The 22333-nt window shown below is 46.3% G+C and overlaps 1 protein-coding gene across 11 annotated transcripts in view; it reads left to right on the forward strand.

Moving 5' to 3' along the window:
- DGKD (diacylglycerol kinase delta) overlaps window positions 1-21627 on the forward strand; it is a 66735-nt gene extending 45108 nt beyond the window's left edge. For 9 of the 11 annotated variants that reach the window (XM_068954160.1, XM_068954163.1, XM_068954161.1 and 6 more), the window contains 19 exons: window positions 234-318; window positions 900-994; window positions 1094-1193; window positions 1348-1621; window positions 3516-3677; window positions 4473-4601; window positions 5715-5811; window positions 6723-6833; window positions 7609-7705; window positions 8479-8586; window positions 9187-9300; window positions 9709-9843; window positions 12585-12736; window positions 13527-13638; window positions 13805-13897; window positions 14278-14397; window positions 14736-14853; window positions 16105-16235; window positions 17376-21316. In XM_068954160.1, the coding sequence (XP_068810261.1) occupies window positions 234-318; window positions 900-994; window positions 1094-1193; window positions 1348-1621; window positions 3516-3677; window positions 4473-4601; window positions 5715-5811; window positions 6723-6833; window positions 7609-7705; window positions 8479-8586; window positions 9187-9300; window positions 9709-9843; window positions 12585-12736; window positions 13527-13638; window positions 13805-13897; window positions 14278-14397; window positions 14736-14853; window positions 16105-16235; window positions 17376-17465 (2323 nt within the window). In that variant the 3' untranslated portion in view covers window positions 17466-21316. Of the gene's footprint in view, window positions 1-233; window positions 319-899; window positions 995-1093; window positions 1194-1347; window positions 1622-3515; window positions 3678-4472; window positions 4602-5714; window positions 5812-6722; window positions 6834-7608; window positions 7706-8478; window positions 8587-9186; window positions 9301-9708; window positions 9844-12584; window positions 12737-13526; window positions 13639-13804; window positions 13898-14277; window positions 14398-14735; window positions 14854-16104; window positions 16236-17375 lie in introns of those variants that run through there. The other 2 variants (XM_068954162.1, XR_011142794.1) reach the window with 2 other exon arrangements.
- Window positions 21628-22333: the final 706 nt, after the last annotated feature.

Below are 22333 nucleotides of genomic sequence, written 5' to 3' on the forward strand. Positions count from 1 at the left end.
AAGGAAGGAGGGCAAACAGAAGGTCTTTGTGCTGTGGGAGTCTTGTTTATAGTGTCATCCCTCCCTGCTCCAGCCTCTGCTGTTTCCACGCATCACTGTGGCTTGCTTGTATCAGTCATGCTCCTGCTAAAGTGTAGTTTGTTCTGGTTCAGGTTTTAAACTTTTATATCCTTTGAATAAAGGAGGATATCACCTGCCTTGTAGTGACAGCTATGACGCCTTCTTTTCAACAGGTGGAGCATCATGGTGTATGAAACCAAACTCCCTCGCCAGGCCTCCACTTCTACAGTCACTGAAGATTTCAGTGAGGATTCAGAGGTACCTAGCAAGATGCAGAGGGCAGGGGACGGGAAGCAACAGCCTCAGAAAGGACAAGATAAAGGCTGTGGTTGAGTTCAAACGGAGTGAGCCTGAGCCATAATTTGGGTGTGGTAGGAGCTACAAAGATCCTGAGACTGTAAGTCGTTGCAGTGTTATAGAGAAGGCTGGAGGTGGGATTACCAGAGTCAACAACTATAACAGGGATGAGAGGAAGATGCTTTGGAACAGGACAGAGAGGAAGATAGATCTGACAGGAAAGTGATTGACTTTTCTCTGCTAACATGACATCACGTTGGTGAAACTGTGGAAAGCTGCATAGCAGTCACAGGAACCCTAAAAGCCCCGTGTTTTAGATCCCTAGTTGATCAGAGACTCTAAGATCTGAACTGCTGATGATTCCTAGTTTCTTCATCAGATTCAAGTCTTCAGTGGGTAACTGAGCCCTGAATCACAAAATTTTTCCAGACCGAAAAGAAGCTAGAGGAGTGATAGATACTCGCTGGGGAGCCAGGGATTCATAGTATATGTCGTAGAGTGGGGAAGCAGCATTCCAGTGGCTTGTTCCTGAATGTCACCAGGTGCAGAAGATTCTCTTCTATGAAGACTCTGTGGCTGCTCATTTGTCTAAAATTTTGACTTCTGACCAACACTCAGTGGTCATCTCCTCAGCCAAGTGAGTACTTACAGGAAAACCACTCTGAGTGAAAGTTACACTGTGAAAGTCCTGAGACAATCCTTGTGTGACTGTATTTTCCCTGCCTTCTTTGTCTAGGGTGCTTTGTGAGACAGTGAAGGATTTTGTGGCTCGAGTAGGGAAGGCCTATGAGAAAGCAACAGAAAGCTCCGAGGAATCAGAGGTCATGGCTAGAAAGGTAAATTGGAGAGGTTGCACATCTTTCCACGTTTGAAGTGGAAAAACTGCTGTTTTCACAGAACCAGGACAGCAGCAGTTCAGCCGGCACTACAAGAATGAGCTACCCGGTTCCACTCTGTTAGTTTTGCCCAACCTTTTTCTTTGCCTTGTAGTGCTCTGTCCTGAAGGAGAAGCTGGACTCCCTGTTGAAGACACTGAACGATGAATCTCAAGCATCTTCATCTCTGCCAAACCCTCCTCCCACCATTGCAGAGGAAACAGAAGATGGTGATGGGTCAGGCAGTGCTTGTGATTCTTCTAGTGACCGGTCAGTGGGCTCATCATGTACTGCACGGCCCCAGATATTTCGCCCCCGGGAACAGCTCATGTTGAGAGCCAACAGCCTGAAAAAAGCCATCCGTCAGATTATAGAGCATGCAGAAAAAGGTACTCTGTTAGGAGTCCTGCTTGTGGCTTGTTACGTGCTCTTGAGAAATATGCATTTCCTTTATTCCGGAGGGGAGTAGGAGTCTTTATTAAACAACAGCTTTCCTGAGCTGGAGGAAAGTTATTCAGTAAGCTTGCATATCTAGCTCAGTATCAGCTCTGCCAAGCTCACCTGTTTGAAACATTGCTTCATGACTGAGCCTGAAGTTCAAGGTATGTTCTCTCCCATCGGGCTGGTTTAGGAAGTTACTGCCCTTCTACACTCGGTTCGTTTCTATTTGCTGTCTGTCCCCACCCAAACCACAGTTGTGTCAGTGCAACTGTTTGTGTGGCCTTGGTGTAAAACAGATCTGAAAATACTTGGGAAGAAAGTATTTTAAGTATTTTGACTTGGATTGTTTCAGAAATCTCTTTATAGTGCAGCCTAACAAAACAGTGCAGTGGTACAACTGAAAGGGCAATGAACTGTAGCACAGAGGCAGGAGAGAGCAGGAACTTCTTAAACTGGCTTTGTTACTGGGAAAATATTTATAATACTGCATTTTGATGCAAATCAATTCTTTTCCTGCATTAACTTCCTAGCTAGGTTGACCCCCTTTTCTACATCTTAGCCCTTTTTATCTCTCTCCAGCCACTCACACCCATAGCTCAAAGTTTAATTTCCTTCCAAAGGCATCAGTCTCCCAGATGTTAGTCATTAACTCAGTGTGGTTTAACTTATACCAAAGGAATGATTTTAACAGCATATTACTCGACATAAAAGCACCGAAGTCGGAGATGCGATATCAATGCACACCCAAATATGCGCTGTGAAGAACAACTATGTCGTAAGTTATAGGTCACTGCAATGTTACTTGGATTTCCAGAACTACATGTACAAGCTGTCCTGAAGGTGAAGTTGTGAGATGATGCGAGCAGAACTAACAGGTTGTTGCTGATGTTGGCCCTGACCTCACTGCCAGCCCCACTTTGCTGCTGCTTACCTTATGCTGGTTTGGTGCTTGCTGGAGTCCTTCAGGAGCCCAACCAATTTGATTAATCCAGCAAGAAGAGTTTAGTTTATGCTGGGTCAGTGGTTGGATTGCTTTGTGGATACTTCTGATGAACTCCAGAGCCCTCGTGACGGAGGGGAAAAGACTGCAAGAGAAGGAGGATCGTCCCCCTTCAGAAACAGTGAGCTGGTAGATCAGCTCAGGGCTGCTCGCAGAAATGCACCCTGCGAGGGGCTGCCAGGGAGGAAGGCCTGTTGCTTACATGGAAAGGAAGTTTTGATTTCTTTAGGCAACATGCTGACATTTGATTCTTGGGCAAACTCCAGTTATGTTTCAGATGTATTTGTTTAACTTCTCCAAACTGCTTTTCTTCTTCCAAAGTATGTAATCTGATTCTTTCCTTTGTTTGTAATGTTTTTTACCAACTGCTTTTTTTCTCCCTCCTGATTATTTGTGTCTAAGTGTCCTTTTCAAATGACTTATCCTATTGTACCAGTACAGATCAAGCAAACAGACATCCAGTTTAATTTATCTTTAACGCCCGTCTGGTTAGAATTTCTGGGGCTATCTAAATGCAAATAAATGGAAGGCCGTCACCTGTAGCACAGATCACATCTCGACCTGACTACCACTGACATTACAGTTGCGCACTTTTATTCAGAGCCTTTACTGCTAAAGACCTCAGCAAGGAGAACTGGACGCTAAGCCAGCCCAGGTCCTAAAGCTCTCCAGAGCAGGGTTTAGCTGAGATAAATGGCATAGGAATGCTTTCAGTTATTCCCATTCATTGCTATAAGGAGTCAGGCCCTTTAGAGTCCCGTCCTATCGTTATTTGTGTGAATGGGAGGTGTTTCTTGCTGCCAGAGCTGTGGGGTACTCATCTGTTTTCTCTCTCCGTATAGCTGTGGATGAGCAGAATGCCCAGACCCAGGAGCAAGAGGGCTTCATCCTCAGTCTCTCGACCTCTGAAGAGGGCAAGGAGCTGAGGAACGAGGACAAAATCTCCCTGCAGTCATCACACAGCGGCAGCTACGGAGTGCCCAAAGGGAGGAGCCAGCGGAAAGGTACCGCTCTGGGGCCGCTACCATGCAGATCAGCGTGGAGCAAACAGCAGTTCTGTTTGTCGTGGGAATGTGGGGGAGGTGTTATGCGCATTACCTTCCAAGTTCTGTTTTTCTCTAATTTTTTGGATGATTGTTCTTCACCTCAGATGCCATGTCCTGCGCGTTCTCTGGGCTCAAGCCTGTGCATCACGCAGCCCATTTTTCACATCCTTTGACAGCTGCTCTGTGATGTTAGCACATGGAATTTAGGATTCTGAGATTTTCTCATAAGTTAGCCAGTAATCTAGGTTTCTTGGCTTTCAGTGCCTGGACAAGGATGGTCTTGAGCATTTTTCATGTCATCTGCTTGTTGACATTTCCCTCTAAGCTCCTTGCCATCCATTGCAGATGACAGAGAATGGAAGGCAGTTTGCTTTAATAACCATGTTAAGTAAGTAATTTGTTAGCGATCCATGATCGCTGCAAGTATATTTGGAACTTAGCTGGGTATGGACTGGGAGCCAAATAGCCTGCCTATTGTGCTGCTGGCACCAGCTTTTTCTCATCTCCGTTTCTGATATTTGCATATGACATTTCTGTGCCTCCAATTTGTGAGCTTTTCTGACTGCACTGGCTGCACGTATGCCACATCTCTGACCCTTAATGACTGGTTCTGTCAGCTCTTTGTTTTATGGTGTGGCTAGAGTGTTTTGTTGTTGAGTGATTCCTAACCCGGTCTTGCTGCTTGGGCTGTGCTGCTTTGTGCTGGTCGCAGGCTATGTTTGTCAATAGCGATGTTTGTGTGGTATTTTACAGTGTCCAAGTCTCCTTGCGAAAGACTAATAAACAAAGGAAGTTTGTCGCTGGGCAGCTCTGCGTCTCTTCCTCCCCAGACAGGAAACCGGGACAACTTGCCAATGCTGAACACAAAGATCATCTACCCGAGTGAGTGTAACACCCACCACTTCCCATTCAAGCAGCCAACTGGACTGTGGGTGACAGCAGCACAGCCTAAAGTCTCCATACAAAAACATGAACTTGTTCTGTCTGGTGTCCTTCTGTGCAGGTCCAATTGGAGAGAAATCCTTTAAGGATAACTTTCCACTAGGACTGAACAGTGGAGACTTGGAGGGAGTTGTAATAGTTTCCAAGCTGAAGCTGAGACCTAGATGCAGATTTTTATTAATGCAGGGCAGTGACAGAATTTAGATATCAATTACAAGGAGATACTGAGCGCAAAGTAACCTTAAGAAGGCTGATAGGATGCCAGGCTGCCAAGAGAGATTTTTGAAGAGTGGCAGCCATAGACTGGGAGCAGCAGTCCCTTTACGGGAAGGCTGAAGTTACTCAGGCTGCATGGACCCGGCAGAGTTCCCCCTTCACGCATTGTCTTTCCCTGTCACTGTGGTGCTGTCCTTCCACCTCTTCCCCACCATGTTACTTATTCACATTGTTCCTTCCAGGAACAGGTGGTTTCCTACTTCTCTGAAGAAGCCAATGTTTGTGGGTTGCCAGCTAATAATCTAAGAAGTAGAAGGCAGTAATTCTTGAGCAACTTGGAGTATAACGTTAGCCCCATTCTTCTCCTGTCCTGCTCGGTGAAGTAAGGATGTTGCATTATCTCACCTTGGAGCAGAACAGCTACTGTAGTGAATGCGCTCTCGCTTCCCATCCACACATGTCTACAACTGTGCTGCTGTCCTTAGGCGATATCCTGTCACTCGGAGACACTGCAGGCAACCCCAGGAACCCTTTTTCCTTATGGAGAGTGCTAAGCCTTCTGGAGTAGAAGAGAGCACTTACTGCTTGTTTGCTTTCCAAAAAAAAAAAAAAAAGGTTTTTCTTCCTTTTGATATGATTAAAAGTAGTGATTTTATTTCAAGTATGGATTTGACCTCCTCTAAGAGTCAGCCCTAAGACTAGCGTTTGGCATATGGTTTTGGTCGTTGCCTTGGTCGGTGAAAGACCGGAGTTAATGTCGTCTTGTCTCTGAGATTGAAACTACCTGTTTTCTGCTTATTGTCATCACGCTCTTCCCCATTGTCGCTTTTTCCACAGATATCCGTGCTGGCATGTCTGGCTCTTTGCCTGGGAGCTCTGTCATCAGCCGGTTATTGATTCATGCTGATCCCTTTAACTCTGAGCCTGAAAATCTGTGAGTATGCCCAGGATGTTGAAGAGAGTGGGTGTTTCCAAATGAACCTCGACATCAGTACGTTGCAGATTTGTTTGGAGAGCTAAATAATGGCTCTGGGCAGCAGCCCAGAGATAATGTAAATGAATTCTCATATGCTGGGTGTCAGTGAGGATCAGCTCATGTAGTTAAACATGCAGTGAGGCATCTGATTCATTGTAGAGGGTTTTTAGGCTTTGGTGACAGAATGAAATCCAGATCAGTTTTCTCCCTACACTCAGAGGTGACTCCAGTTTCCAGTTCGTGAGTGATAGCTTGTGGCAGAACAGCAACCTACAGTATGGAAGGCAAAGAAAGCTCGTGGGCGGACCACAATAGGGAAGATGGTTGGGAAATATGATGTAAGCTCATTCTCAAAACGTTTGTGCTGAACTGTTTAACAGTAAAAACTCGGTGGTATTGACTCAAGTGATTTTTATGGGGCTTAGTGCCACTGAGATGAGTAGTTGACATTTTTGAGCTCACTTGTCAGGCTCTCTGTAGGTAGCACCTTGTATAAGCACTGCTCATGTTTTGAGAGGCCTTTTACGTAACCGCAGTGACCGGGAAAGTTGGCTTTCTGTAAACTAAGCGTAGGCCTCTGAATATGTTTCTGTGGCAAGCAGAAAATTCCTCCACAAATCTTGTGGCTGTGAAGTGTTAGGGAACAGAGGCTGCGAGCTGGGGGTTTCTGCTCAGTAGCCACTTTTACCGTGCTCCTTGCAGGGTTTAGGCAGTTGACAGCTGTGCTTGTTTGATCTTGTTGGCGTATAGCCTTTCTGTTCTTCACCTTTTTCTGCAAAGCAGTTACAAGGTGGCCGAAGGGTCACGTGAGGTGTATACTAAATGGTATGTAAACTTAAGAATGGGAGATTGTTCTTTTTGTTTGGCAGTGAATGTTACACAGAGAAATGTGTCATGAATAATTACTTTGGAATTGGACTGGATGCAAAGATTTCTCTGGACTTCAACAACAAACGTGATGAGCACCCAGAGAAATGCAGGTGGGTTTATGGCTTTGGCTTGCCTTGGGCTACTGTCAGAAGTGACTGAAACCAGTTGATGTTTCTGTGCTGTTCCGAAGCTGATCGTGTTGAAAGTGTGCTGGACAGACGTATCATCAATCTTGTCTGTATGATCCTCTTTTAAGGAGACTTGATGAAGGAGATAAGTTACTGGTTTGTTACTGATTCATTATGCCGGGTGGAGAGTATAAGAGCTTTGAATAGCTACACCAACGTGGATTCAGCGCGTTGGTTCTACTGACTTCATGATCTCACTCAGGTTTTTTTCTTGTGCCCGCTCTTTAGCTACAAGAGAATCACATCTCAGCTCTCGAAATGCCAGGGAGGCCAATTTCGTCCTTGATCCTAACTTCATATAAACTACTGTATCAGTCGCGTAGGCCTTGTGAATGCCTGGGCAACTGTAGGATCCTTTGTGTAGCCTGGGACCGATACGTTTGCTATACTTGTGCAAATATTTCGAAACACTGTTGATGTCCTGGTGTGTGAGACTGACCAGCCCTGTGCTAGGGGAATCTGTGGATGTTTCTGGTGATTTGTGTTAGTCACTTGCCCTCAATTCCTATCTGACTATTTTTCAAGGGTAATAGTTTCTTAGTACAAGGGATGACCATTTTGAGGGCTCCTTCCTTTTGGAAGGAAAGCACGTTTGTGTCGTAGGGTGTAGGGAGGTACCTTTTCAAATGTTTTTTCCCCGTAAATGAGAGGGTAGATGCTTTATGCTGACTTTTTCTCGTTTGTTTTGTCCCCTTAGAAGTCGTACTAAAAACATGATGTGGTACGGAGTATTAGGGACAAAGGAGCTGCTACACAGAACATATAAAAACCTGGAGCAGAAAGTCTTGCTGGAGGTGAGGAATTTTAGCATGTGCTTCTGCTGCTAAAACTGGGGTACCTAACTGCATTTCCTTCACACGCTTTGACCTTGACATGGTGATACTACTTTCTGACATTAGTGTTTCCCTTGCCTGCAAAATTATTGTATCTCGCCCTGAGCTAGCTAGAAGTAGCTTCTCCTGGTGCTGGAAGATCCTTCGTGTTTTGAGGATGCAAGTAAGTTTCATCCTGTTAGAAAATATTAGCTATCCCAAACTCAGCATTCAACAGAGACGAGATTCTTGTGGCATCTCATGTGAACACAACATTTTAGACAGTAGGTGCAGTGGAGAGCTGTTAATTTAACTACGCTATAATGTGGATCAAACTGGAAAGGAAATATTCTTGTATGGCCCACCTACGGCATAAGCAGGCAGTTTGCAGGAGGAGACCGTTGTCACAGCAGACTGCACGGTGTTTCAGAAGTTTCATCCCCCTCTTCGGAGGAGTAAAGCAAAAGGTGCTGCTGAGCCTCTCAGGTGTGCCCCGTTCCTTTTTAGGGGAAAGAAGCAATAGCATCTCTCTAAAACCCACCTCTGCCAAAGAAGAGGTGGTTCGTGAGACATGAATGGATACGTTCTTCTACTCTTTGGCACCAAGAAGGAACTGTAGATGTCTGAATTAATTTATTCACTAAGTTGTGCAGGCTCTTTTGTGTTCTTAGAGCAAGTACTGTGGCTGGAGGGGCTTTCTCCTGCTGTGCTGAGTTTCATCTGTGCTGAGTAAGGGTGTCTTCTGTTCTGTATAGTGTGATGGGAGGCCGATCCCTTTGCCCAGTCTCCAGGGAATCGCTGTACTCAACATTCCCAGCTACGCAGGAGGCACAAACTTCTGGGGGGGTACCAAGGAAGATGATGTAAGTATTCTGTAAAGCAATGCAAGAAACGCTTTTACTTACTGTTGCTTCTGGAGTCATAGTCTCCAAGAACTGTGCTTGGAAGAAGAGGGCTGGGAGCGTGTTTGCATGTAGTTTCTCTCTGAAACGGATAGGGTACTGAAAAGCCAGCCTTCAGCAGCTTTGCACCCGTGCAAACTGTAGTGATTCAGAAAGAAACCAGACGCTGTCCTGGGCGTTTGGACCTCTAGGGAGGGCTTTAGACCCTAGAAAGCCTGAGGGTAAAGCCCCTTGAAGGCAAAGGGGGTTAGATCTAGTCAAAAACATTTCCTCATTTAAGGAAAAAGAATAAATGCCTACTCTCATAAGAATAAATGCTCCCTTGTGGCCTACAGGCTTTTTATTTGGATTATACTTTAGCTGCCAGTGGAAGCACAGTGGGAATATCGAGGCTGCTTTTTCTCCTTCCTAGGTCACTGCGAATCTTCACCTTTTAGCCTCATTGTTAATTTTATACGGAATAAATAGTACAAATGAAAGCTGAGGACCAAATCTCCGCCCATAGGCAGGAAAGGAAACCTCTGTACATGAACTGAATTCTCTCTCCCTTGTATCTGGCAGACATTTACAGCCCCCTCCTTTGATGACAAGATTTTGGAGGTGGTAGCAGTGTTTGGTAGCATGCAGATGGCAGTGTCACGAGTGATAAATCTGCAGCATCACCGGATTGCACAGGTATCAACTGCTTTTGTGAGCTCTTCTTGCCTCCCCCGTCTCCAGCTTGTGAAGTTGTTGCTGCTTTCAGTCAGTACAGCCCTCCTTTGTGCTCTCTCTTGTCCATGGAGGACCATCCAGCAGGGCTGAAAATGAGCATGTTCAGGGGCTCTTGGGGCATGGAATTGTTTGCTAGTGTTCACTGTGGTGGGAGTTAGACTGCAGCAACGTACATACAGATTTGTCCAGAGACTCAACGCGTGGTCCCTGCTGCGCAAGGATGAGGCCTACCCTGCCACTTAGGCATGTGTGGCTCTAGTAGCAACAAAGCTACAGTACCTGGGGAAGTGCTGTGGATAGAAAGCGACCAGCTCGTGGGTTGTGAAAACCAACATTTGAGAGCTTCTCTAACGCAATCATTCTTTGCAGTGTCGGACTGTGAAGATAGCAATCCTGGGAGAAGAGGGAGTTCCTGTACAAGTGGATGGAGAAGCCTGGATCCAACCTCCAGGTTATATTTGGATTGTTCACAAGAACAGGGCACAGACACTGACCCGAGATAGGGTAAGAGCAGCCTTAGATGCACTGTATAGTACACACAGGTGTTTTGATACCATATATTCCCAGAGAGTGTGGCACTGGCTTAATCTAGGCTACATGAAAGCTTATCTTTGTGGATGTAAAGAGTATAGTTTTACTACGCACCTGAGAACTTCTTGAAAGAATAAGGTTAAACTTGCTTTCACTACTGGGGAAATAACATAATTGAGGTGATTTTTGCAAATGTATTTAGCTCCCTTTTCTAGGTGCCTTGTGAAACAGTGTTTCTTAACGTGCTTGCATGCTTTTTCCCACAGGATGCCTGCCTTGCTGAGTGCTGCAGTTTGTTTAGATTCAGCTCTTGAATACTTTAATTTCTCTTCATTGTTCAGTATGTGGCTTATACCTCGCTGACCAAGCAAAGCAGTATCTCATGCCCCGTTCAGCAGTGTGCGTCCGTCTCTTCTCATAACTTTCAATTATATCTGATCAGTACCAATACATAAGGAAGTTGTTCTTGCCATTTTACTGTATTACTGAACGGTGGGAAGCCAAAGGAAAGGATAGACGCCTTGCTGTGGCAGAGACAGGCTTTATGGTTTCTCCTAACTCTGCTACTGTCCATGAATCAGCAGTTGGGTTGATAGCAGTTCTTAATACTTTCCAGCATAAACACTCCTTTACCCAGCTTGCAGAGCGCACTGAAGTCCTTCTGCCAAGGACTCATCTTCCAAATAACAGAAGCAGAGAACACCAGAGAGGGGAAAAAAGGGAAAATAGCATGATAGAGATAGGCATGAGGGGCATTGCCTGGCAGGAAGCTGGAAATACAATGGTAGGTAGAAGCAAAGGCTGGGGGTTACAAAGCCCTTGTCACGGACAAGGGAATACCCAAGACCCCACCAGCTGGGAGAGAACAGAGGATATTGGTGTGTGTGTTAGGGAGAAGAGGAGAAAGGAGTAACGAGCACAGTCTTTCACACGGAGAAAGAAATGGAGGGATAGAGAGCTTTTGCAGTGTCAGACTGCATCCTGGGGAGGTGACTGAAGGAATTGACCCAGAGAGCCAGCATCAGTGGAACAGAGATCCTGCTGTGAAGGTGGGAGGGAGAAAAGGAGAGGCAGCCTACCTGTGGGTACAGTGGGAAGGACAGAGGGAAGCGTAAGAGTTAGATAAGGAAATCTGAGGGACACGCAAGTCCCTAGCGAGCGTGCTGTGTGTGCTGGGCCGGCCGAAGCCGTGGCTGTGCTTGTGCCCCTCTGCTCCTCCTTGCCTGCAAACCCTGTTCTGCAGGCAGGCTATTGCCAGCGAGGAACAGATTCCAGTTTTGGAGAACAGCATTCAGCTGTCATCTTCAACACAGGCTTATCCTCATCTTTCCTGCTGTCCTTTTTGATCATCACTGCACACCCTTTCCTTCTCAGAGCCAGTCTGTGCTATGCAGGAAACGAAGTGGGATCCTCTTTTTGAGTGCGTGACCCTATATCTTCCATAACGTTCTTCTAAAGTTGTTTGGGGTATTTAGTTTCCTTAGTTTAAGATGGAAGAAACTCCAAATTCCCCCATGTGGCCTCATCTGGACCACTAAAGAGTCATCAGCAAGGTTGAAATCAGTGGATAGCTTGTACAAAGCTGACAGTCTGGTTTTGTGTAGCAGCAGGGAAAGTGATTTGCTTTACCACAGGGCTTTAGAGGTTTTTTCAGTCTCAGAAGAATGATGTGTCCCCAAAACTTTGTTTTTTCCTCTGGGCAGTGTTGTTCTAGTAGACACTGGCTCTTCTGCTCCATCCCCCTTAGTCCTGCGCTCCTTACCTAGTCTATACTCATTTCATTTGACTTCCCAGGCCACTACCGTTCCTGCTCCCCCATCACAGCCGATCTCCTTTCCTTTTATGGCTCACTGAGCATCAATTTTTCCATGAATGCTCCATGCTCTTACTCGTTGTCCTCATCATCTTCTCCGAATTCCTCTTCCTATTTCAGTCTTCCCCTGCCATAGCCCCTTCTCTTGTCGAGGCTTCCCTCTTTGCATTTCTTGCGCTCATTAATCCGTTTCTCCTTGTCCTGAGGCTCTGTGTTTCTGTTCTCATTCTCACCATATCTAGTTTTGATCCTTTTTGCATTGGATCTGTGTTGCTTCTTCCTGTAGCACTAGCTGATGCCAGCAGTCGTATCAGTAAGGGTGCAGGTGGGGCAGGTCCCAGCTCTGAGTTTGGATGCTAACCTGACCAATTTCTGGAGAAGTCCTCCTGAATGAGGAGGAGTCTTGAACATTTTTAATTTCCAGCTCTGAAGAGGTCATGCAGAGAAGAGGTGTGCAGCAATACGTTCTTCACTGTCCCCTCCCTCCCCCAAAACGTGTAATGTGCCAAACTGGGTGGATTTTGACTGAGCAACAGACTTGACCTCTTGGGCAAATGTCAAGTTTAAGATTTCTGCTCGAGAGCGTCGATGGGTGATACAGCTAGTCAAAGAAAAGTTTGCCACCAATAACGAATTGGTGGATTTTGCTGGTCTGTCTCTCAGAAGTGGCCTAACCACTTTGACTAAAATTAGGCTTAAGCAGAAATTAATCCAAGGTAAGCATTGAAAGCTTCAGCCCAGGTGCCTGAAGTTAGCAAACTCACAAGCAGCTGAATGGCCAGGTTCAGCAAAGAGAAGCGCTCATACCAGCCCTGCATGCTCCACGGGCTGCATTTACAGGCATTTTTTTTTTCCCCTTAGATTTACAAGGTATCTTAGAGTTTGCTTGCTGTGTTTTTAGGCATTTGAGAGCACCCTGAAGTCCTGGGAGGACAAACAGAAGTGTGAGTTGTCCCGACCCTCCTCTTTCTCTCTGCAACCAGAGATCATGTCTGAAGAAGAGTCTACCCAGATCAACCGGTTTGGCCAGGCTGCAGGTGCTCTGATCCACAGGTGGGACTCCCAATTTCCTTTTTGCAGACAGAGCCCTCCTTTGGTGCCTCAAGTTCTTGTCCTACTCCCTGTTCCTGGTGAAGTTTTCTGTTCAGTCTTATCTGCTGCAGTGCTGGTCCATGTCACTGGCAGCAGCGTTCTTTTGCTATGCGCTATCCCAGCTGCATGAAGACTGAAGTCAAACAAACTTTTATGGGTCATTCTGAATCAAAACTAATACTTTCGTGAGCAAACGTGGATGCCTTAATCTCTAAAGAACCCAGTAGCTTTGACTATCAGTGAGTTTTATCAGGAATGAAACAGAGTCCTCACTGGGAGCTCAGATGACAACGTAGGGACTTTCAACCCTGATGCTTGGCAGAGATTTTGGAAACAAGTCACTGTATGCTCCTCTGCTCATCCTTTATTTGGGCATCTTGCTCCACGGTCTGGGCCGTTAAGAGGAAACGCCCAGAATCACGTCAAGGAAGCATTCATTAAACTGCTGTGTGTGCAGCTGCCTTTCCGATCGCAGTGGTCATACTAAAATTTCTAGGTCATGTTTTAAACTGATCCCAACTCATATGCAGAACTGAACATGCACCTGGAGTTGTACGTGTGCGGTCTGCCCTGCTTTGCCTACGCATGCTCACTACAGCAGGCAGAATTGCCCTGCTTTGCTGAAGGCTGTGCTCCTCCCGGGCCGTATCCCTGCTCTTGTCACTCAGATGGGTATTAAAAGGAGATATGCAGTCAAAAAAGATCTCCTACCTTGAGCGTATGCTGATGCAATCTGTAATTCTCTCTTTAGCATTCGGGAAATAGCACAATCCTATCAGGACATGGAACAGGAGCTTGCCCATGCTGTCAATGCCAGCTCCAAGTCTATGGACAAAGTCTACGCTAAATCCAAGTCTACAGAGGTACTTCACTCACTTGGCATCTCCCGTTTTGTTCTTGTGCCATAGCTCTTGGTTCTCCTTTCTGATTGACCAGAAGTAGGCCTTGCTTCTCTAAGACTTCTTCCTTTTGAGCGCTCAGACTTCTGCATTTCCAGGCTTTATTTGTGCATGTGTTGCTTCCCCACAGGGTCTGAACTGCAGCCTTGTTGTGGAGATGGTGAATAATGTCAAAGCCCTGCATAATGAGACAGAGCTGCTGCTGGCAGGCAAGATGGCACTGGTAAGACGCACAAAGTAGGAGTAAAGCAGCCTCTGGCTTCCTCTCCTCTTCTGCTTTGGCCTTGGCAAGCAACATCTTGCTGGTCTTGGTCTTTATCTTTATAACAAGTCAATTTAAATGTTATGGTTCCAGGAATTAGGAGGGTTAGGATGGTGTTGCTACACAGGTATGATGGGCAGTCATGCTACTTTGCGCAGAGTTGGGACTCAGAAAAGATGAGTTTAACTTGGTAACGTCTGGGCAGAGTGCCTGTTGTGCGCTTCCTTTTTTAAAGGAGGAGCTGCTTTGTTAGCTAGGAATTTCCAGGGAAGGGCCTGACTGTCTGTGTGTTCCACCATGCGGCTTTTAACTCTGCTCTGTTTCCACTTCTGCAATTCCAGCAATTGGATCCTCCACAGAAGGAGCAGCTCCAAGCCGCCCTGGCAGACATGGACCTCCAGCTGAGGAAGCTGGCAGACATCCCTTGGCTGTGGCAGCTCATGGAGCCCTGTGATGAGGAGGTGAGGAGGGCCAAGGCTCTGTTTCCCTGGCTATTCTCTTTTTCACTAGTTGGCTGTGAATGTTTCACTTCCTGTGAGTATGCAGCAGATGCAAGAAGAATTCATTAAGAAGGAAACTCAGCTCCCTGTGGTCAAAGAAAGTAGTTTCCTGCTAAGGTCCCTTGACTGACATGGGATCAACTTTCTCTGTTTCCTTCCCTATCCTGATCAGAAAGAGTTGAGAATTTTTCTCCTCTCTTACAAGGTCGTAGAGCTAAATTAGACAGTACTTGTTGCTCTCGGACCGTTCCAGTGAATTTTTGACTGGTGGCATGATTTTTCCTTTTGTGTTCCTACAGAACCAGATGCTGGATTATTCTAAACGCAGCCGCAGTGGCAAATTTCGGCTGGTGACCAAGTTTAAAAAGGAGAAGAACAACAAAAATAAGGAGACTCATAGTAGCATGGGATTGCCGGGTACCAAGTCTGCTCATTCATGGTGTCTCTGTTCATCACACCGGAGTGGTCACACCACTACCCATTCTCTTTCTGCCTGTCTGTTTCCTCTCATGTTCTGTCCCTCTTCTGTGTCACTTCCGTCTGCCTTTCTGAGAGGTCTAGTCTGTCTTTTTCACATGGCAAAGTAGCTTATTGCTCTGTTTTGTCTGAGTCATAATCCCCAGGACTAAGCAGATATTCCTGAGCAGAAACAGGAGGCACCCTCTGAAGAATCCCGCTTATATGTGGACGTTTTCTGGGATATTTTAGGGGGTACTTAGTGAAGTGAATTTGAGGATTTCAACATTTTAGGCATGAAAATGACTGTGGGGCCCAAGTCCGCATAACTCCAATCTTTTCACTGCGCGTTCTCTGTGATATGGTTAATGATATTTTTCTCATTGATTCACCCTCAGGCATTAATCAAGTTTCATGTCTAATTGGCTGGGGATCAGCATCACCACAGGTGCACCCTGACCTTTAATCCTACTGGTCAGTAGATAAAATCTGGCCATGAATCAACAAATTGCCAGTGATATCAAGACACTTTCTCTCCAATTGGGTTAGTTGATTTTGGTATATATTCTGTTTATGAAGCCTTTCTGCTTCCAAAATTCAGAAGTACTGGCTGTTCTGTGGGCTCCTGGGTCCTGTCCTCTGCCATGGAATTGTGGGTACGGTCTCCTCCTGTCTGACGCATTGGTGCGCTCTTATTGCCTCCCAGAACGTGGGAACTTTATTTTTCTCTTACTTAGAGGCTGTGCGAGAAACTGGCACTCTTCCTCTCTCCCTTAGACTGTAGGAAGAGAGGTTGCCATTTTGCTTACTGAGCACAAGTGCTTGCACGTAATAGTGAACTAACACATGCTTGGTTCCCAGTGATGTATTTTATGACTCTGTGTTGTTCTGTAAGCAGAGGAATATCAGAGAATTTACTGCTAGACGTGGGCGTAAACTTTAAAAAGCCCATCAAAACAAACATACTTACTCCTGGATTCACTGCAGCTAGCCTCTGTTTAAGAGAATAACTGGAATCTTAATCTGCCCTACCTCCTTTATTTGAGATTGTAGGCTGTGTTACCAGTCCTTGCCCTCCCCTTGGTTTGAGGCTGTGGTACCGCTTGCCCTCCTTCTCTGGCACTGAGTGCTGATGGTGTCCTCATCTCTCTCGCTCTCTGTCTTCTGGGATTCTGGGTACTCAATGCACTCCTGCTTTTCCATCTCTAACAGTTCACCTATGGGGAACGGAGGAGGTTGCGACCTGGCTTGAGCATCTCAGTCTTTGTGAGTATAAGGATATCTTCATCCGGCATGACGTCCGGGGCTCTGAGCTCCTGCACCTCGAACGGAGGGACCTCAAGGTACTTTCATGATCAGAAATAGCCAGCTGCATCTGCATGACCTTCTGTGCTGAATGTGCTTGGAAATGGTCTGCCACTGTTCATTCCACGTGCCTCGGCAAGATGAACGGGTTCATTGCAGCCTCATTTTGTTTTCTCACCGTTTCATGTCACTTGATGTTTAATAGCAGGGAAGTAGACCAGCTAGTTCAGAGACTGGCTGTCAGCTCAGGCGCAGGTGCCTGTAGTTGTAATAACAGTCCAGCACACAGATTGTAGTTAGTGCTCTTGAGACACTCTGACTTGAATGATGGAATGGAAGTTTTCAGCTTCTCAGCTCCTGTACCATCTTTGCAGAGCACGCTGGGTCTTGTGTTGTAGTCACTGAACAAAAAGATCATTGCACTTCTTTGTTACCAAAAAAAAACGTTCGTGGTCTTAGATGAGGCTGTTGGATGGAGATAGTCTTTTGAAATAGTAACCATGTTGCTCAGCTTTTCATCTCCTCATCGGGAGATGCTCTCTCTGCAGAGGGAAATTAAAAATGGTGGTTCTTTGCATGTACAAGAACTTGTGATCGTTCTAGTGACTTGCACAGAGTAGAAAAATATTGTACCTTAAAGTGCTGTGTGGCGTTCATTGAACGCCCCTTGGATCTTCATTTGTGACTTGGACCAGCTTCCTGTTCTGCGTTTCACTGTAATCTGTGTAGCTGATTCCTCTGCATGCCATCCAGTTACTGTGCGTGTTTTGTTGCATGGTACCCGAGTGTTCACACGTTTATTTGATGTGACCAGTGACAGGCTGTGTTCTGCATGTGCTTGGCTACCAGCTTAGATCTTTGTGATCTTTGTTCTCTCTGTTCTTATGCTTTGGCCTTTAACAGTCAAAGCGAATTGCATTTCTGGCTGACGGTCTCTAGTTGTTTCTTGCCGTTGCTTTGCACCTGCTCCTCATGTGACTCTTCATTACTCTGTCATGCTCTGATAGAGTTTTGACACATGGTTTGAGGTTCCATATTTAACCGTCAGGTCTGTTACCTTTCTGGTTGGTTCCTTCTCTCTTTGCAACTGTCTGACTAGTTTGTAACAGCTGCTTGGCAACCTTGGCTGCTTGTTTTTCCCCCTTTCTCCTAAGGTAGGATTTTCTCTTTTCTTGCAGGACCTGGGGGTGACCAAAGTAGGTCACATGAAGAGGATACTGCACGGGATCAAGGAGCTGAGCCGGAATACTCCTGCCAGCGAGGGTTAGCCTCTGTTTTCACAGCCTGTGTCTACCATTCCCGGTAACTGCACGGCAGTCACCTCACAGAGCAGATGTGCTCACAACTGTCCCTCCTGAACAGCCAAACTGTAGCTGTTCAGAGCTCATATCAACCAAGCATGGTGCTACCTTTTTTTCCTGTGGGGTACAGCTGCACCCAGTCGAGAGGCACCTTATCTGCATACCCGCGGAGCCTCCTGGAGGAGAACTCACTTGTTGGAAGAACCATGTCCTTGGACGTGGGAAGTTCTGGTTCCAGTGACAGTGCAGGACTCCTGAGAATTGCAACACAGCTACCTTTACTGGATAATTTCATCACAGTAGAATTATTCAGTGCAAAAGATATATTGGCCAGTCTTAGTTCAGGAGCATCTGGCAGTCTTTTCAGACCCAAAACTTTCCCACTCTTCTGTATGTCACACCTGTTTCTTAAGAGTGCTTAAGGTGGACAAAGCTTGTCCTTGTGTCTTACCATAATCCCCTCCTTAACGCACCTGTAATTGCATGTGATTTGCATCAGAAATTCAAAGCCAGTGCCGACCTCCTCTTGCCGATGAATACCCAGTGAATCTCTCTCACTTATGCCTTGCAACAAACAATGCATGTGGTTAAAATAGCCTTTTGCACCAGCACGTGGTCTTCCGCTGGGCCTGGCTCTCTTCTCTTTTGGCCGGTGGCAATGGTACAACCTCTAGATTTTCAGGCATTGCAAACAAGGGATCAGAAATTCTTGACGGTAAGAAAGGACAAAATTCTGGAGAGCCAGAAGATTACAGGAAAGCAGCTCTGACATTCCCCCTTCTCAATTCATCTTCAGAAGACCACGTGAAAGGGAGAGGAACGCTAACTAGCTGTTTGGGCCATGCCAGAAGTGTAACGTAATAAACGAAGATAAGAAACAACTCTCTCTGCCTTGATGGAGGGAAGCAGCATGACTGGCAACAGCAAGGAGCAGCATGCTGTCCGTTTTGCGCCACCATCCTGGCCCCAAATAGCAGAGCTGTTGCTGTGCTTCAACTTGTAGTGCAGAAAATTACTTTTGTCGCAAATGATACAATCTATCCGTATTTTTGCATCTTTTCGCCTGTCTTGGTTCTTGTGGCTCTTCCTCCTTGCTTTTCTCTCTCTTGCTGCCTTGCTCCTTCAGGGTAGCTCAGTCCTCCTGGGTTGGACTCCATCAGAGAGATCAAGCATTGGGGAACGTCAGGGCTCCCGCAAGAGCACTGAGGGAAGGAGGATTGTTAGAGCGGATGAGCATCATGATGAAAACCTGGGGCGTGTTGGTAAATAGTCTGTGGTGCCACCAACAGTGAAGTATGGAAAAATCAGTGCCTCTGAATCAGAGTTCCTAGACGGCCTTCAAATTTCCACTGTATTGCCTGACCCAAGCTGGGTGACTGTTAAAGCCCAGAGACCAGCGTGCATAGTTACACTGCCGTGTTTCTCGCTCCAGAGAGAGTTCAGGGGCTTTCAGTGCTTTAAAGCTTGGAGAGACAGCAGGAGTGTTTAATTACTTGGTAGTTTTGTATGTATTTATTTTTTATTATGATTATTAGAGCGTCCTTTGTCTGGCTGTGAATGCAGACAGAGAAATGGCCATGTATAGAGTGGCATAAAAGCTAATTCCCTGAGAACATCTTTTTTCTTTGTTATTTGCAAGGATTTTACCAAGCTGACGTCAGCTCTGTAGTATAACAACGGTCAGTCAAAGGTATTTTATGTAAAGGCTCATCTGCTTCAGAAAATTTTGGGGGCTGGTTTCATCCTGGGCAAGCTCCATCGCATTCTTGAAGATTTCACCAAGGATTATCCTGACTCTCTCTCTCTGTTTTTAACTAGTTGCCATTTGCCTACGTGTCTCCTCTTGGCCTAGCAACTGGCAGGGTTTGCTCATGGGTAGTTAACAGAAGACTAATGTGTTTGATTGGTCTAGCAAATATTCTGGTATAAACGCCACGAGAAGTGAGCAAGAAAAGTGTTCAGCTTTGCCCTGAGTTTATTCCTTCTCTCTGTACCTTAGCGATTGCTTCCATAGCCCTCTTTGTTTTTCTTTATCAGTGCAGAACCCCCTCACTGTATTGAATTCCTGGGGTGTTAGACAAGTAAGAATTGTAAGCGTAGAGTATTTTCCCGCGTGCTTGTTGAGACGCTGATCAGCGTCTGCATGGGACTGAGGAGAAGCCTCTGCTTAAGGAGACTCCAGGCGGTAGCCACCGTCAATGGGAACAAGGAGTTGCCGCCGCTCCCGGCCCCCGGGAGCGTAGGACACACGTGTGCGCCCGCTCGGGAGAGCGTGGCAGGGAGCACGAGGCAGGGGAGAGCTCTGGAGAAGGGGTGCGATCTGTGTGCGATCCTTGACGCTGCGAAGGAAACGCAGTTCTTGCTGTGAAGCTTCTCCGGGGGAACCTCCTGACTTAAACGTGCATAAACAATACGCACTTGCCTTGCTTGATTATTCCTGGGGAATTTAATTCTTGCCTCAGTAGAAACAGCTCCTCTCTACTCTCCCTGCGCCGAGAGACAGGGGAATCGAAAGAGCTCTTACGTTCAGGCGTTCCTTAATCCGTGCCGTATCCGAAGAGGACTGAAGGTCGTTAGCCATCTGCTCTAGGTGATGATTTCTGCGCAGACCAATCTTCGTTTCTTTTGCTGTCTGCCGTGTTGGTATGTTCACAATCCTTTTTTGTGCATGTGCACGTTTTTCCAAACGTTCGTAGCCAGTGTATTTCTGTCTACCGCTGACCGAAGGCGGGAGGGGAGGGAGGTTCTACCTTCTTTAAAGAGCTAGAAAGTGGGATCTATAATTAACCTGAGTGCCTTTGAATCTGTATTAAGGTTGATATCTAACACAAGGGTCGTGGCTCTGTGTGTCTCACTGGGAAGAATACAGATTTCTGTTGCGCAGGCTTTATTTCTGTCAAATGTCAGCGAGAGCTGTCTGCACAGTCGGGAGCCGGCTTAAACTTCTGGCTGCGTTATTCCGGCTTGCTCTTCTGGTAGCTGAGAAACTTGAGAAAAACGATTGGACAGTAAAAAATCTGCTGCTTTGCCAAAAAAAAGAGGAGACTCTCCTGCAGTCTCAGGTAAAACACCGGCTTGAGAGAAGCTAGAACTGCGCGCGTTGTGTCTGCGCTTAGTCTGTTTAAAAATGCTACTCGTGTGAAGGCCTTGGGCCACCTTCTGTTTAATCACCCTTGGCAGTGATTTGAAAGGAACGGGGCAGTTTCTGCAGCGAGCTGGGCGTATGGTTTCTTCTGCTAGGAATAGTTTTCAATATGTTATCCCCTGCTCTGGCCCTACCCTGCAAATTCGCCTTCAATGGCAGGGTCTGGGGAAGAGCTTACGCTGTGTTACGCTGATGTGGTTCGGCGGGATTGCGTGCGATGGAGACGAGAGGGAGGCTTGGCCCGGGAAGCGGCTGATGGGGGGCGTTCTGCTCACGGCTGCCTTAGGGAGGGCTCTTAACGCGATTTTTCTGGTTTAGCTTTTGAGATCTTTCAGTGGGCGTCATTCAGCTGCAGCCCCGGCCCGGCCGGCAGCGGAGGGGAGCTGTGCCGCTTGGGGCGCGTTGTCCTGCCGGGCCGCGGAGGAGCCTCCAGCCCTGCCGAGGCCTTGCGTGCCCGTCCTGGGAATGCTTCTGTCCCCAAATCGTACGGAAAGTTTTGTTCCTTGTTTTAGTATTATTTAAAGATGTGCATACTATCTATGTGATTTAAAAAAAAAAAAAAAAAAAGGACTGTTTACACTAACTCTTTTGTATGTTCAGATGTGTGTACTGTAAAAAGAAAAGGAAAAAAAAAAAGGAAAGGATGAAAAATGATGTTTTTCTACAGCTGTCAGCAGTGACTGTGTGTCTATATCATCGTCCACCAACCGTTGTTCCTCAGGGGTGTCCCCGCCATTCCTGTGATCCTGTCAAAACCAGAGGGGAGCATTTGAATCCCTGTACAGTCTTGGGAAGAAGGTTTTGTGCCTTAAAAATGGGACCTGCTTCCCTCCTATTTATTATGTTAATTTATACCGTGATTACCATGGAAATGTCTCTTGTATTTTTTGTACATAGTTTACTGTTGATTGTTGTAAATACGTTTTTCTTGTATATAAAGTAAACATGTTTCTGAGCTTCCAGTAAAGATTCCCTGTGACTGATTCCATTGTGTGAGAAGGCTGCGGTGCCCGGCCGGTGGGAACCCGCGAAGAGAAAATCTGTGCTGTGATAAAGTGGCTTTATCTGGGTTGCATCAGAAGTTCAGAGCTGTGCCTTGGAAAGGGCTTTATTGAGGAAGTGCAACGGTAAACATGATTGTAGATTAAATTCGCGGTACTTCACATTGGTGTAGTTAGCATGGGGTAGAAAACATCACATAGTTAGTTTTTTATTAGCTGTATCTCCGCAGTGAACAAAAGAAGAGATGCTTTAACACTGATGGTGTTACTGCTGCTCGTTCTGGTGACAGCTCTGCTGTCTGCAGACCAGAGGCAGATGGGAAGACGCCCCTCTGAAATTCAGCAGGGTATTTGTTAGTTCTTCTTTCTCCTTATGGGCAATTCCCACGCGCCTGTAGACCTCTCATCGGGCTCTGAGGTGTGACAGCATCTTCTGCTCGCAGTGGTGCCGTGCTCTGAAGTGAGAGGAACCGCTGTTTCTCTACTCCCGTTGGACTGCGAGGGCCTCTGTGCTTTCAATTTATTGCAGACAGTGTATAGAGTGACTGGAATAAATGAAAGTGTGCTTACAAAAACACGGGAGGAACGAATTTCCTCATGAGACAGAAGTCAACTGCTGTAAAATGACACCTGCAAACTTGAAACTAAAAGATTGGGAGATGTTTGGCTGATAGGATCAGATTGTGATC

This window comes from Struthio camelus, chromosome 9, assembly GCF_040807025.1.
Source record: "Struthio camelus isolate bStrCam1 chromosome 9, bStrCam1.hap1, whole genome shotgun sequence".
NCBI lineage: Eukaryota > Metazoa > Chordata > Aves > Struthioniformes > Struthionidae > Struthio > Struthio camelus.